This window comes from Emys orbicularis, chromosome 9 (genome assembly GCF_028017835.1).
Source record: "Emys orbicularis isolate rEmyOrb1 chromosome 9, rEmyOrb1.hap1, whole genome shotgun sequence".
Taxonomy (NCBI): domain Eukaryota; kingdom Metazoa; phylum Chordata; order Testudines; family Emydidae; genus Emys; species Emys orbicularis.
The window spans coordinates 82,895,758-82,912,561 of NC_088691.1; the positions used below are offsets into that span (position 1 = coordinate 82,895,758).

General features: G+C 43.2%; 1 protein-coding gene across 1 annotated transcript in view; it reads left to right on the top strand.

Moving 5' to 3' along the window:
- Positions 1-3,201: 3,201 nt before the first annotated feature.
- Positions 3,202-16,804, top strand: part of LEKR1 (leucine, glutamate and lysine rich 1) — a 116,675-nt gene continuing 103,072 nt past the window's right edge. Inside the window, exons 1-3 of the mRNA XM_065411426.1 lie at positions 3,202-3,484; positions 4,787-4,917; positions 7,739-7,953. Of these exons, the coding sequence (XP_065267498.1) occupies positions 3,202-3,484; positions 4,787-4,917; positions 7,739-7,953 (629 nt within the window). The remainder of the gene's footprint in view (positions 3,485-4,786; positions 4,918-7,738; positions 7,954-16,804) is intronic.

Consider the following 16,804-nt stretch of genomic DNA (forward strand, 5'->3'; position numbering starts at 1 on the left):
GATCAGGCCCTAAATTAGCTACATTTTCACTGATGAATCATGTATTTTCATTGTACTCTAGACCAGGGGTTCTCAACCTTTTTCTTTCTGAAGCCCCTCCCCCCCAACATGCTATAAAAACTCCACAGCCCACCTGTGCCACAATAACTGGTTTTCTGCATATAAAAGCCAGGGCTGGCGGTAGGGGGTAGCAAGCAGAGGGGTATGCACTGATGTAAAATCCATTGATTTTAGTGTGAATTTTGGGTGTGAGAATGCAGAATCAGGCACTAAAAGTGCAACCTGACTTGAAGGAGTGTCACATTTTTATTTATCTAGAAAAAAATAAATTTTAGAACAAACTTTATTCATTAACTCAAAAAGGAAATTATTTTTAGTACTTTAGTTTAATTTCTCTGAAAAAGCTCCTAACCATTTAGTTCAATTAGCAGAACTGAAACAGATCTGTACTCAAGGGTCTGAACTGGAAATTTTAATGTGACAGAGTTCTTTACACTGGGACAGAGTGAAGTGCCCATAATTGTTTATTTGAAAGACAGAAGTGGTGGTACTGCAAGAGAGCACAATGTTCTTTTTGGGATAACAACCCCCTCCTCCCTCTCCATAACAGCTCATGTTGTCCTTTTTCAATATAGTAATTTTAGTGCTTTGGAATCTTATGATATTTGTTCTGAATAACAGTTTCATATTTCCAAGTACAGACTGTAACTGCCAGGAAAAATAAACTTGATTTTTTAGTTTGTTCAGAGCCACTGTCACTTTATTCTGAGTCAAAATTAAGAGATAGGAAATAATGCCTGTCTTGCTAATCCTAGAGCAAACATCCCAAAATGTTTTATCAAGTTACATTTAAAACGCAGCATGTTACTGAACCTTTAAATAGTGACTCTTTAGCTAATAATTTTTGACAAGTTACTTGCCTACTCAACCCCATTTTTAAAAAACATTCCAAAATGTCCTTTCAGGCTCTTTTTGTATGTGCGCATGTGTTTGAACTTCTCTTTTTTTTCCCCCTCACCACCATCCTTAGCACAAGGGGATTTATTTCTTTTAACTTAGGCTATGCTTGCAGTTTTTCTGATTTCTGATCTTTCTAAGTCATACTGCTTTATGATACCTTTGACCATAAGTAATTGAAACAAAGATAAAAAGCATGGTGTGATCTCCCACATGCTCTATTTTGCCCTCCAGCTATGGTCCCTTCTTCCCTGTGCCTTTAAGTTAATACGTATACTTTGTGCATAACTGCTCCCTTGAGCTTCTCTCCTCAAACTTCAGCCTGGATATCCTCCAGTCAGGTCTGGATCTGCTCCAGACTGGTTCACACCCTTTTCACTCAAATAAAACTGCTCTCATCACTCTCATTAGTGACTTTGTGTTGGCTAAATTACAGATCCCCTTCCGTATCCTCACTCTCCTTGATCTTTCTGCTGCTTTTTGACACTGTAGGGCATATCATCCTTTTTAGAAACTTTGTTCTCTTCTGGTTCTCCTACTGCCTCTTTGGTGGTTGATTGGTCAGTGTCTCCTTTAGCAAATCACCCTTCTCCTTCTTCTCACTTTCTGTGGGGTCCCACACAGGCCCTCCCAGAGGTCCAGAGAGGCCCAGGCCACTTCCAGCTTTTGAGACCCCTAGCCATAATAAAAATAAAAAATGACGACAAGAAAACAAATTAAGGCACCAAAAAAAACCAAAAGATTGAATATTTTTTTATTTAACAAATGCTTTTCTAACCCTTTTCTGTGCAAAAAAAATTATGTCTTTTACCAAATCACATCTCTTATTTGCTTAAATTTGCAGCTCTAAGCTGAGGGAGTGTATCACATTTTGGTCCGATAGGGATGCGCATAAAAACAAGTTGTGAAACTTATCAAATGCCACAAAATTAACAAGCGTCTAAATGGCCCTCCAGGACCCCCCTCTGATTGGCCCTGGTCACATGCATCCATCTGAGGCCCACTTTTTTCCTCTCTCTACATCCTTTGTCTGGGTGATCTATCTATTCACATAGCTGCAAATATCAGTTCTACCCTGATGACTCAAAATGCAACCTCTCCACTCCAGACCTTTCTCTCTTCACTTAATCCCGCAGTTTAGCTTTTCTCTCTGACATCTCTTTCTAGATATCTCACCCCATCAGTTTAAACTTAACATGGATAAAACTGAACTTTCTTTCCAAGCCTGCTACACTCCTCTCTCTCTCTGTTGGCCAACATTACTAAACTTCTTGTTACTCAGGTCTGCAACCTTTTTAGACTCTCTCTGCCCTGCACATTCAAGCTACATCCAGATCTTTCAGCTTCTTACTACACAAAATTTCTGTGATCTAATCTTTACTGTCTGTCCAAGTAACTAAATCAATTCTCCAAGCCCTCTCCTAACTTGAATACTGTAATCACCTCGTTTGTGACCTTCCTGATACCCACATCACTCCCCTCCAGTCAATTCAAAATGCACTGTTAAAATAATCTTCCTTACATATTGTTCTCAGTCTCACCATGTCGCCCCCGCCCCTCCCCTCTTTGAGTCTGTGATGGGGTGTACCTACCCCGCACCAGCCCCGAAAGGGTTAACTGTGCTTTGCAGGCTGAGGAAGTCCCGCCCCACCGGCTCTGCTGGGCATGCTCAGCCTGGAGACAGAGTATAAAAGGAAGCAGCCCAACTCAGTCTGGGCAGACTGCAAGCTCTCGCCAGGGAGCTGCTACAGGCTCCGACTCCAACTACAGAGCCATGGCACACAGAGTTCCAGACAGACTGCAGGCTGCCTGATGCTTTCAAGGACCATATTTCGAGGTCCACCAGAACCCCTTTATTGAGTGACCCAGATGCCCCAGCTCCACCAGCTGTTGATCCCCTGCCAGTTTCAACGGGATCTGTTATGGCTAGACCATGCAGTGCCCTGGACTGGGCATATGGGGCACGAGAAGACTTTGCAATGAGTGGCGCTGAGATTCTTCTGGCCGGGTATACACCAGGAAGTGTGGCACTTCTGTGCCTCCTGCTCCAAGTGCCAACGCGCCATCCTGAAGGGGGTATAGAGGGTGCCTCTGATTCCACTCCTGGTGATCAGGGTCCCCTTCGAGAGGATTGGCCTAGACTTGGTGGGGCCTTTGGAGAAAAGTGCATCGGGGTTCCAGGATATACTTGTGGTAGTTGACTATGCGACCTGATACCCGGAGGCTGTCTCGCTATGGACCACCATGGCCCCTGCCATAGCCACAGAACTCCTTAAGTTTTTTGCCAGGGTAGGAATACCCAGAGAAATCTTGACAGACTGTGGAATGACTGTCACGTCCAAGCTGATGGCCAAATTGTCGTCTATTAAACATTCAAGCTCTCAGGACATTGGTCTATTACCCACAGACCAATGGGCTAGTCGAGAGGTTCAACGGAACCCTGAAGGCTATGCTTTGGAAATTCGTGTACAACCCCCCACGACAATAGGACAAGTTGCTTCCCGCATTGCTGTCTGTGGTGCAAGAGGTTCCCCAAGCCTCCATGGGATTCTCCCCATTTGAGCTCTTTTATGGGAGACAGCCGAGGGGAATCCTGGATCTGCTCTGAGAAACCTAGGAAGAACAGGATCATGGGGGTCAGTTTCCTACGTCCTGCATCTGCGGGAATGTCTTCAGAAGCTGGGAGAGTTTTCCTGGGAAAATTTGCTGCAGGTGCAGCACACCCAGGAACTCTAGTATAATCATGGGGCCAAGCTATGGACTTTCAAGCCCAGGGATAGGGTCTTGCTGCTATTGCCATCTTCAGAATCAAAATTGTTTGCCAAATGGCAGGGACTATTTGAGATTGTTTGCTTCATGGGGCCAGTGGACTGAGGTCCGGCTCCCTGGGCGACAAAAAGACCTTACGAGTATACCATGTGACCTTTTGAAAGCCTGGAAGGCATGGGAGGGTCTGCTAATTGCCCCTATCCCCAGAACCCGAATTGGGGCCAGTGGACCTCCCAACCCAACACCAATCACAATGGGGCAGGACTTAAGCCCTGAACAATGAGTGAGGCTACAACAGTTGCTCCAGAGCTTCCTCTCCATTTTATCTTCCTACTCTGGACGGATGAGTATCACCAGCCATCAGATAGACACCGTGCCCAGACAGAAAGTCCGCAACCACATCGCCCAAGTGCCAAGTTTTTATCAACGTTAGACTTGACCAAGGGGTACTGGCAAATATCCCTTACCCTGACATCGTGAGAGAAGACAGCCTTCCCTACACCCTTTGTCTTATATCACTTCCTCACCATGCCCTTCAGTCTAGATGGGGCCACGGCTGTATTCCAGTGATTAATGGACCAGCTGTTGCAGCCACACTGACAGTATGTAGCTGCATATATTGACAACATAGTTGTCTACAGCGCAAGTTGGGAGGTACACATACATCTCTCAGTGGTGCTACAAGCCCTGAAGGAAGCAGGACTCACAGCAAATCCCTCCAAGTGTTCCCTCAAGTGGAAGGAAATGACTTACTTGGGATATACACTGGGGGCAGGACAACTCCGTTCCCCGAGGTCCAGGCCCTAAGAGATTACCCCGCCCCAACAACAAAAAGGAAGGTAAGGCAGTTCCTCGGCTTGGCAGGGTACTACTAGCAGTTCATGCCAGACTTCGCTATGATAGTCACCCCCTCCCCCCCCAAACCTCACGAAGAGTTCCCGACCGCGGAATGTTCAACGGTTGGAGGATTGAGAGAGGGCCTTTCAGACTCTGAAGGAGCGACTTACCCAGGAGCCAGTCCTGTTCCACCCAGACTTCTCAAAACTGTTCTTACAAACAGATGCTTCAGAACTGGGGTTGGGTGCTGTGCTATTGCAGGAACGAGAGGGGGAAGACCCTGTGCTCTACCTAAGCCGGAAGCTATTTCCCCATGAAGTCAAGTATTCCACCATTGAGAAGGAAGCCTTGGCGGTAAAATGGGCAATAGAGGCCCTAAGGTACTGCCTGCTAGGGAGCCCCATTTGGCTCGTTACAGACCATGCACCCCAACGATGGATCAACACTGCAAAGGACTCGAACGCACGTATTATGATACAGTATCTTGCCTTCAAACCCTATGAGTTCAACATGCTACATAGTCCAGGTAGAGTTCACGCTAATGCAGACTTTTTCTCCTAAGTGGGAGGGGAGGTGTAACGGTGCTAGACTCACCACAGCGGTGCCTCCAGCTAGTTGGTTAGGGAATTAGCTCTTTCAGTGGTGCATCTTCGCTAGTGGTGTCTCACCCACTGTTACTCTCTGTCTCCACTGTCCTCACAGACTGACCCACGTCACTCCGAACCGTGACATCTGCTTCTGGATACTGCCCTCTGGCTGTACCTGCTCCGCTGGCTCTCCCCCACTTCCAAGGGACCAGCAGCTTCTGGTTCTCTCACTCGCCTCAGTGGCTCACTGCAGTCCTCAGTCTAGCCCCTTCCTCCAAGGGTAAACTACAGTCTGGCTTAGCCACTCTCAGCTCTGGCAAGTGAGGGGAAAAGGCCGGGGGGGGGGGGGGAGAAGGGGGCAACCCAAGGACCCTCTAGCAGCAGCCATTTACTACCCTCCTCCAACTTTCCTCTACTGCCTGCTTCCCTGGGCCACTTCCCCATAGCCCCAGCACCTTCTCTGCCCCTTTGTGTCAGGGCCCCAGTCTGTCAGTCGTCAGACAGCTCTCCCATCCTGCTGACCCTGCCTAGCACTGCTCTGTCTTAAGTGCTTCTCTCAGAGCTAGTTCTTCTCCCTTTGTCCTCCAGGGAGAAACTCTGCTCCTCTCTGCCATGCAGCCTTCTTATAGGGCCCAGCCTGGCCCTGATAGGATGCTTTCAAGCCTCCACTTGATTGGCTCCCAATAAGCCCTTCCATGATTGGCTGAGGCTCTGCACAGCCATTCTGGCTTGCTTTAACCCCTTCCACGCCAGCATGGGGCAGCTGCCCCACTACAGGAGGACAAGGGGAAAGGACCCCTGTCGGGTCCTGTCTTGAGTGGTAAGGTGTGTGACTGGGTGTACCTACCCCGCACCAGCCCCAAAAGGGTTAAATGTGCTTTGCAGGCTGAGGAAGCCCCACCCCTCCGCTGGGCATGCTCAGCTTGGAGGCAGAGTATATAAGGAAGCAGCCCAACTCAATCTGGGCAGGCTGTTGAAGCAGGAGGATGCAGGCTCTCAGCTCTCTCCAGGGAACTGCTACAGGCTCTGACTACAGAGCCATGGCATGCTGCACGCAGTGTTCCAGATGGACTCTAGGCTGCCTGATGAGCCAGGAGAAGAGACCGCGCTGGCAGGAGCTATGCCAGCTGAGGACCCCAAAGACCCAGGGGGAACTGTGGAGAATCGCTGAGGGAGAAAGGGTAGGAAGCAGTCCAGGGGACTTAGATTCTTCTCTAGTGAGTGAACCAGGGAACCAGTCAGCGTGTTTCGGGAAGATCCCTGTTGATTTGGTGATGAGCACCCCCACCATTGCCAGGGCCCTGGGCTGGGACTTAGAGGAGCAGGGAGGGCCTGGGTGCCACACCCTGCCCGACTTCCCCAACGAGCCAATAGGCCACACAATCCCACAGAGGTGGCTACTCTGTTGACTCCAGCCATTAGGCCATGCTGTCCTGAGTAGAAGAGCTGCTTATTGAATCCGGCCATTGGGCCAACTCAACAAATCTGCTTCTTGTGTATATTCAGAACTAAAGTTGCTTATCTAACTGACAAAAGTAAGTTTTACTGCTGCATCAGAGAGTCAACACCATTGTGGGGAAAATAGCAGAATTCTATTCTGGTTTTTTGTAGCATCAACATAATTGTAAAATATGTATATTCCAGTTGCAGAAACTCTCCTGTCCCTGATGAATGAGCTGGAAAGAATACGCTGAGTTTGCAGGGCTATTGTTGGAAAAAAACATAATTGTACTGGTAAACTGAGCAAACTTGATCTGGAAGTCTTGAAGAGAGACTAGAATGGAAAGCTAACGGATAACTGACTAAACAAATAGCTTGTATGCCTGAAAGCCTCACCACATTTCCTTGTGTGTTAGATTTTCACCAAGCTTTGCTGAAAGTCTTGCAGTGTCTTGCCAGTTAACTCTGCCTCTCCATTTAAGAAATGGTGGTTCAATCAGTTGTCCATTGTGTGCTGAATAATTTCTCTTTTGATGATGAATAACTTCACACCTGCCAAATCATATAGAGTTTCCATATGACACACATGCCATGTAAGCAGATCTAATGATGATCACTATTTTACTCATGGTTTTTGTGAACTCTGAATGTGCTTTTGTAAGACTGCTGGATTGTTTCACTTCATTTACTTCCAGCTGTTCTTCTGGTCTATTTAAGAGATGATGAGTTGTCCGGAAACAGCACAGAGCACGACCTTTCTGGCTCAGACAATCTGGAAGTCATACTAAGAAAGTAGCTTTCTAAAATACAAACTGGGTGTTTTTCTTTATTTTGAACTGTTTCCCCATAAAATATACTTCAGCGAGTCCATCTTCTCTTTTTTGGAGACACATGGGTATGTATGGTACACTGACAAGTCCAGGCACCTTGTAAGGATTCCAATAGGCAGAACTACTGGGTTATAGTTTGATTTCATTTTGCTAATGTAGCAAATATTTTAGTTATTATATGGTAAATCAATAAGTAGACTTCTGATAATAATCCTTGTGGTAATCATTTAAAATTAGTCCTGTTTTAGATTTGTTCAGTTTACTAATTAGTTTCAATACATTTCTTAAAAGTATTCTGATGACTAGTTCTTTTTCTAGATGTCCCGGGATGAGACGGTGTGTAAATATTGTGGAGTCAGCTATTTGATCCTTCACGAGTTTAAACTGATGGAAGACAAAGTAAAAGCAATGGAAAAGGAGATGAAGTTTTATGAAGGAAGTGTAGAGCGGGGAAAAAGACTTCAAGCGCAACTACAGTGTCTTAGTCGAGACTTTGAACAGTGCACGGCTGACAGTGAATCAAAAACAGAAAGGTTGGAACATGATACTCATCCTTATATTTTTTCATATTAACATTCTCATCAATGTAATTGAAAGGATGGGTTTCAGAATGTAAACAGGTTTTGGCTTTCCTTCCAGAATCAACCTGAATCAGGTGTAGTTCATACTTGAATACATTTTAGTATTTTAATTTAAATCATAGTTTGATGCATTCCATAGAAGCAAATATTTATTATCTGAATAGTTTAGAACAAGTCAATAAATTTAAGTGAAAGAAAGGTTAGATTATTTCAGAGAAAGCTATTGACAAAGATGGAAAATACCTTTATTACTGGAGTCATAATTTATCTAAAATTGTTCAAATAAAAATTTAGACTATTATGGTTGGCAGAATAAGGATTTTACATTTCTGAAATTCGTGTACTTACTGCCTTACAATAGGTACAATAATCTGCTAAAGAAAAAACAGAAACCTTGCACTGAAAAGCTTACAATTCAGTTTCTGAAAAGAATTATTTAGAGCACTGAAACTGATGTGAAATTGGTTAGTACTGCATGTGTGTAGTTTTGAAATGGCTTCTAAGTCCTTATTTCTAAGTCCTACATGGGAACCCATCTTGCAAACATTTATTGCCATGCATAATGCAAGTTATATTGCGGTAGTCCCATTAACGCAGTGGGAGTTTTGCCTTCATAGGAACTTCAGTAGATTGGCAGTATCAAATGCATAAATATTTCATTTACTGTATTTTATCTGTTGGTTGATTTTGCTTAGTGCCTATATTCATCACCATAGCAGTAATAAAACTGGAGAACCAAATTAATAAGTTCATTCAGTCAGACAGTTATTCTAAAAAAATTAAAAAAGTCTTTTTACATTAAAGGGCATAATAAACTTGAATTCTAGGCAATTTAAAAACATTAGTTAAAAGTAGTTTCAGGTACACCCACTGAGTCCTCTTCCCCCAGTTTTTATGGTTCTACTGTCACATTTCCCCCCCCCCCTTTTTTTTTAAAAAGATGTTTTTCTCTTCCTTGTGACTATGTGAAAACCTAACAAGCAACAGGAGAAGCAGGGAAATTTGACTATACATCTAGTTCTGTAACATATGTTGTTTTCACTATGTTTTATATATCTGTCAGCACTGTACCACTCTCCAGTATTAAACTGATATGGAATGGCTTTAAACTGATGGTTTTGGGTACAGTGATCAAGAGCTGTAAATGTTTCCTTTCTCAATTAATACAAATAGATGAGTCTGCTTTTTCTTCTACCTATTTATCAGCAAGTATTACTTTAAAGCTGAAACCAGAAGCACTAGTTATGAAATTCTGTCCTTTTCCTGGGCCCACAGTGTAGCTTTTGTTCTTGCATCTGCAAACTGATTATTTAAAATTGCACCATATATGCCAGCTTAGTTTTGGGAAGACAGGAGAAAGCTAAACATGGAAGCTGTGTTTTAAAGCCTTTTCCTACTTCTGTTCCTGCCTTCATCCTTCTTACCTTTTCTCCCATTATTTGTTTGTCCTTTTTTCCACTTTTCACCCACACAACTATACATATTTTTTTCAGATCTAAGTTCCTAATTATGCACCTTATAGTAGTCCATCTTGGATATTTGTTGTTGATGAGATAAAGAACTTGGTTTGGTATGGAACTTGTTTGATATAGTCATTATAAACAAGTTTCCACAATACGTTGATTTCTTTTTATTTGATACTGTAGGATTGTTGGAGACATACTATATTTCACCTTCTATTGCGGATATGCCATTACATGTTTTTTGGTGACCCATCATGACACTAGCAGATTTCTTACCAAAATAATAGTGTACCTCCACTACCCTCTTTTGTAAAAGAAATTCAGTGTTTTTTGGCTTCTCCTAAAACCAAAAGGTTTGAGGAGCTGGTTTCCATTATTTTCTCTCATTTTTCTGCTTCTCTTCCTAACCAGACTTCACTCTATATTCTGTACCACTTCTTGTGCCCTCATTTTCTGTGCTCTTATTTTGACCAAGTATGTATTTTCCAGTTGTAGGTTTATATGTTTCTAATCTAAACAGTACCATTTTGTTTATTTAGTTAGCAATAATGTGGTGTTTGTGAAAGGTGAGTATGTGTTGCTGATTTCGCTAGACACTAAAGTCTTCTGACCACGTAATAGTATGGCATGAGCCAGCAGCACTGAAAGCTTCCCTGCAATGCCTTACTACTCTACATTGGCACTGTTCTGGAGAGACCATCTTTAGGGGTGAGAGAGTAGTTCTAAGTCTTTGTCCAGCCAATCAGGCTAATTCTAAAGACTGTCAGTTGCGGTGGTAGTTTTTGTGAGATGGACTGAACCTGCCAATTCATTACACATTGAGCATTAATGAGCTCTATAATAGTAATAACTTTCAGTTAGAATTCACCTGGAATGTACTGGAAACGCTAGAGAAGAAACATTGAATTGCACTAGTGGCCTACAGGCAAAGCACTCTGTCATCCGTTAACAGTCTTGTGAGCCACCCAAGGAGAGTAATAATTTAACATGACTGTAACATTTGAGATTGAGTTAAAGAACATCTTCAGCAGTCATTGCTAATAAATCTTTAATCCTATAATATGTATGGCCACTCAGAGTTACATAATACACTAGCCTGTAGCCCATTCTGCTTATTGCAGTTTTTTTTGGTATTTTTTTCCATTCTGGGCTCCACGCTTGGAATAAAGAAGAAATAGATTCTTCGTTTTCTTTGGTTCAAAAACCTTTTTTAGAAGAGTGCATTTGATTCTAATTGTTTTTACAGCCCTGGGCATCAGTTACACAGTGAATAACTGTAACATTTAGTGTATTAGCAGATGATGTAGCAGCACATTCTTCTTGCTTAGAGCTGTTTACTAGAGGTGAACTAAATTTTCCTTTTATCAGTATTTTTGTAGCAAAGCTTGAACAGTTAATGAAAATTTCACCAATGCATTTCCCCCCCGGAGGCCTGGCCCATACTATAGGCTTGATTCAAAGTGCACTGGAGTCAAAGGTTATGTCTACACTTGGAGCTGGGGGTAGACAGGCCATTCATCAGGTTTTAAGCTGAATACTCCTCTTTTTCTATGGCTTGTCCCTCCTCCAGTTCAAAACCAGATGTGGTTTTGTCCAGTATCACCGAAGAGGGATGCCATTTTGAAAAGCACGCCGCTCCACACCTGCAGGCATGACTTTCATGTATTTTCACACCAGCAGGGGGCAGGGTTCTTTCAAAATGGCTTTCTCCATGTGTCATGACCTTGCATGCACTGTGTGCTAGGTCGCACCGTGTGTGCAAGGTCACGCTGGTGGGGGTGGGCCCATTCCCTTCCCGGAAGTACCAGAATGTCCAGTATTCTGGGATGTGGCAGTGGCCATGCTAGCTGGGGGTGTGATTCTCAGCTCAAGTAGACATACTTATTCTAGGTCTGATTGAGCTAGCATGCTAAAAATAGTAGTGTAGCTGCAGTAGCACGGGTAGCAGCAAGCAGTGGCATGGGTCTGGGAGGCTTTGTACTTAGGGCAGCTAGCCCATGCTGCTGCTCACTGCTACCGTGCCTACACTACCATTTTTAGCACACTAGTTCCAAGTGTAGTAGTAGCAAAAGGAAGTTTTCCCCTTGACTTAATGGGGTTTTGATCCAGCTGTATTTGAATAATAAAAATAAATAAGCTATTGTGCCTCGTTAAGTACCTTTTCTAAATATCCCTGCTCTTCTGTTTGTTGTCCTGCTTTTCTCTTGTTATCTATTGCTGCTGACATATTAAGTTGTTACATTTACTGACCACTCAGTGCATTGCCATGGTCCTGGTTTTTGCCTGGGTGAGATGGGGCTGGCTAGAGAATGAGATTTCATCAGTGGCCAAAAATGCCTTTTTAAATTTGTGGTTGGCCAAGAGACTGGATGTGTTTCTCTCAGATACAGACCCCATTCCTTTTTTTGCTTTTAGGTTAGACTATTGTGAGTTGCTCTACCTGTTGGTAACGCAGAGCGTGGTTGGGTAGCGCACCCTCCCTGCCCCCTGTGTGGGCTGGCCTGGGCTTTGCCGTACACCCTCCCAAATGTTCCTCCATGCCCCTCTAGGGGGGCGTGTACCACAGCTTGGGGACTACTCCCATAGAGAGAGAGCCATATAAGTACCTAGATCAGGGGTGGGCAATAATTTTTGCGGGGGGGGCACTCCATGAATTTTGGTAAGTCATCACAGGCTGAACATTTCTACTATATTAATGGAGAGTACGGGGTCTGGGAGGGAGTTTGGGTGCAGGAGGGAGCTATGGGCTGGTGCAGAGTGTTGGGGTGCAGGAGAGGGTGAGGGGTGTGGGCTCTGGGAGGGAGTTTGGTGCAGGAAGGAGCTCCAGGCTGGGGCAGAAGATTGGGGTGCAGGAGGGGGTGCAGGGTCTGGGAGAAAGTTTGGTTGCAGGATGGGGTTCTGACCTAGGGCAGGGGGTTGGGGTGCAGGAGGGGGTAGGAGGTGCAGGCTTTGGGCAGTGCAGCAGGGCTCAGGCAGGCTGCCTGCGTGCCATGGCCCCACGCTGCTCCCAGAAGCGGCTGTGGCCGGCTGCTGCTGGCATGTCTCTGCGCGCCCCTTGTGGGGAGGGAATCAGCGGGTTTCCGTGCACTGCCTGCAGCCAGTTTCTGGCCAATGGGAGCTGTGATGATGGTGCTGGGGGTAGGGGCAGCGCATGGAGCTGCCTCCCACTCTGCCAGGGGAGCGCAGAGATGTGGCAGCAGCAGCCGGCCATAGTCACTTCCGGGAGCGGTGTGGGGCCATGGCAGGTAGGCAGCCTGCCTGAGCGACCCACTGCGCCGCGGGACTTTTAGCAGCCTGGAGATTGTGAATGGGCAGCCAAAGAGCCTGGCAGGCCGGATAGAAATGTTAAATGTGCCGGTCTGTCCCGCGGGCCGTATTTTGCCCACACCTGACCTAGATAGACAGAATGAACTAACAATAAAGGGTACACATTATCTCAGATCCTTTTAACCAATGGATGGCTCGCTCTGGAACAGTTATTCCATATTGACACTGGTCCATTGTGGTTACATGTCTGTCTTCAATAGGGAGTATTGCTGGCATATGTATTCCATCGAGAGTTACTCTATAGGAGCAGTGATAAAAATATTCCTTTTGAAATCACTATACGACTTTTAGTAAATACCATAAGATAGTGGCCTGAGGAAACAAATAATGAAAGATACAAGCATTAAAAACTAGGCATTAAAATCATCACATAGGGAGAGGGTGGGATTTGCAAATTAAATCTATTGGAGAACTCTTCTTGTGTGTGAATGAGCTGAATATCTTCATATTTGCATAATGATTTAGAGTTCAATGGTCTGTTATATTGAAGCATGACATATTCTGTATTATGCTGACTAGGTGGGATATAACTAGAGACACTGAACCATCTTCTTTTTCAGAAATTATGATATGGTAGATGGTCTTTCGTTCTGATTAAATGGAATTTCCAATTAACAGAATATTCCTTTTTAATGATGATACTGCTGTCTAGTGAGCTGCAGAATTGTAATGTGCTCATCAGATTACTGCACAGTCCTATGGAGCTGGGAAGAGGCACGATTTCTAATATGAAAGGACCTAAGCCTGCTGTTTACCCAGTGGCAAGGGCAGCCATGAGAAGTCCAGTATAGCAGCTCAGCATGGATGGAATAAGTTAACAGGAGGTGGGGAAGTATTTCATATATTTCTTATTTGTATGATCACTAAGGAGAGACTTAGAGCTGCTATTAGAGAAGCAAACAGACAAAACTAGCCCAAGACTGAGATTAAATACAAAGGCCTATCATCAGTAAATCGTCAGAGCCCTACTTAAACAGAATTATCAACAGAATTATCATCCTGATTAAGTAGCAGTCTTTATTGTTAAATTAGTATAACTAGGTTTAAGTCAGTTGGTTCTCTGAGAGATACATTCTGGGTACCCACCAACCTGTGTGTAACGTGTGTATTTTGGTGTCTGTAGTTGTGTGTACTAACTCTTTGTTAAAAATTCGGTACAAGGCAGTTCCCTGTGCTGCATCAGTTTACGTACATTTAAACTGCACAGTGTGATATACTGACCTAACATGCCACGTCATGTTGTTTTACCAAGCTAATAAATATCCTTTTAACCTAAAGGTAGTGGGTATTTTTCCAGTACTTGTAGTTTGGTGTGAATGGCAGATATTCTGCTATTGCCAAGTTACAGAGGTAACATAATATAACATGTCCCATGCAATAAAACACATGGTGATACATCATAACTGATGTAACAGGATGCAGTGTAGCTATAATAAATAAGAAATAGTGAATCAGAAAATTAGTGAATAACAAGAGCAAACGTATTATAGCAGTTGTTTGAATATTTGTCTCTGGTGACATGCAGTTACTTTGGTCAACAATTGCCTGCTATCAGCACGTCTGACTGCATTTTTAAACAGTGTTTAACCTCTTATGTTTGTCTCATTATTTATTCCTCTGTATGTCTTCTGTGTTCTGAACTGTTCTTACTTTAGATACATAGAGTACTTCTTCCTCTTATAATATCTTCTTGGTATATCTGAACTGGAAAATCTCTGTTTACGACTGATGTTTTAATCCTGACTAACACTGAGAAGACATTTGTGTGAATTGACCTAAAGCTGAAAGATTTAGTACTGTGCATAAGTTATTTGTAACATTTCATCTGATATGAGTGTATCAGGAACAAATTTTGTGAGTAACTTATTCCATACACATTATGGATGTGTCATAAATAGGAAACTCTCTGGCTACATGGACATGTGATTTTACACGTCTTTATCTTACTAAGATGCTGATGGAGGATTCAGCACTCGGGAATACCTTGCAAATTTGCATTTTGTTTACTTAGCTGCATGCCACAAAATGCTGTAGTCCTTATTGCTTTCTTTTTGGAATCCATTTTCTTGATGACCATAATCATGGCTTAAGAGAGAGTCCATTCCAATGTTTCATGATGCATGCATGGCCTTATTATATCTATGATATTTTTGTCACGTATGTTGTCTGCCATGATCCTCATGGAATATAATTAGGTTATCAAGACACTTCTGACTGGCGAAACATAATAGTGTGTCATATGATACTATAACTAGTTTTTGACTTGGACAAACTTTATATGGAGCTAAGATCATGAGGTGTTTATGGGGATGATGGTGTACATGGAAAGTACATTCTGTGGAGTTAAAGTAGTGGCCCTGTCTAGCCAGATCTGAAGGGGCAATGGCATGTTGGGGGGGGGGGGGAAGGGGGAGAAGCTCTCCCATAGTAAATGAAAAGCAAACAAAAAAGGTCAGGATACAATAAATCCTGCTGCCCTTGTAAAATGCAGAGCTAGTCTGAAATTTTTCACTTGCATGCTGTTCTTCTGAAGGGTAGGATTTTGGACCTTAGAGTACTGCATATGTTTGTACTTATCTAGTATTTGGAAAACCTTTTAGTTGAAATTAAATTCCCCCATCGGAAACAATCATGAAAACAGCTTAGCTTGATAAATTTGGCAATGGTTTCTTATTTTGTAGATGTTGTGTTGCATATCAGCATTCTGTGCTTGTTCACGTTCAATAAGGTAAAATTTTGCTTGTTTTGAAATGAGAACCTTAAGCCCCTATACTTTTCTATTCAGTTTTAAGAATAATTTTTGGTTTCATTAAATTATTTCAGTTGTATCCCTTTCTATGCTAGCATATTTTAAATGAGAAAAAGAAAGTTCAAGAAAAACATCTTGCTGTTGGCAGCAGGTGTGTGAGATCTTATACCGATCCTTTTCGCAGAAGGTATAAAGAGTTTTATAAAGCAGACTCACCATACTGGTCCCTGAGGATCCTGCATACATCTGTTGTGTTCAGGCAAAATGAATGTCCCACTTAGCCTCTAAGGATAGAACAAGAAGCAATGGGTTTAAACTGCAGCAAGGGAGGTCTAGGTTGGACATTAGAAAAAAGTTCCTAACTGTCAGGGTGGTTAAACACTGGAATAGATTGCCTAGGGAGGTTGTGGAATCTCCATCTCTGGAGATATTTAAGAGTAGGTTAGATAAATGTCTATCAGGGATGGTCTAGACAGTATTTGGTCCTGCCATGTGGGCAGGGGACTGGACTCGATGACCTCTCGAGGTCCCTTCCAGTCCTAGAATCTATGAATCTAGACATTTACTTGGCCTCTATAATTTCTCAACCTTCTCTAGTGTCTCTCATAGAAATGAGGCCACCGTTTGGTCATGATTTTGTAAAGATTGAGGAACTGTGCCAAATAATAGCAATTGGTATATTATAGTCTTCATCTTTATATCAACCTATGGATTACTAGCCAAAAGGTTTGTCCTACTTAATGCCAATGCTTGAATTGTACCCTGGGTGTGGAGTTTTGGGATGGGATGGTTGAAGTTTTCCAGAAGTTCAAGACCAACAGCAATTTGAAGGCTAAAAGTAAAAGGGCAGGTTTCCCACTTAATCCCTCACTGAGTTTAATGGAAGCAGCTCAGAATTCTTTTGGGGAAGACCCTGCCTTCTCCTCTGTGGCTGCGGAGAGCCCTCCTGCAGCAGGATTTAAGTTACAGCAAGCTAAGGCCTTTTTTACTTCTGTATGAGAGTATCCACACAGGGGTTTATTGTGCTTTCATTTATGTAAATTAACTTCACACCTTTTAGTTGATTATCTTAACTTTCCAGAGTGTCCCTATGTAGACAAGCCCTATTAGAGTTTGTCAGAGAATATATCCAGACTACATGCCAGTTCTCTTTAAAAAGATACTGACACCTTATAGAGAGCTTTGAAATACCTTATATTGGTTGCTCCTGTAGCATATAATTTTCTGTATTTGTGTTCTTTATTACGAGGTAATTTATCTGCAG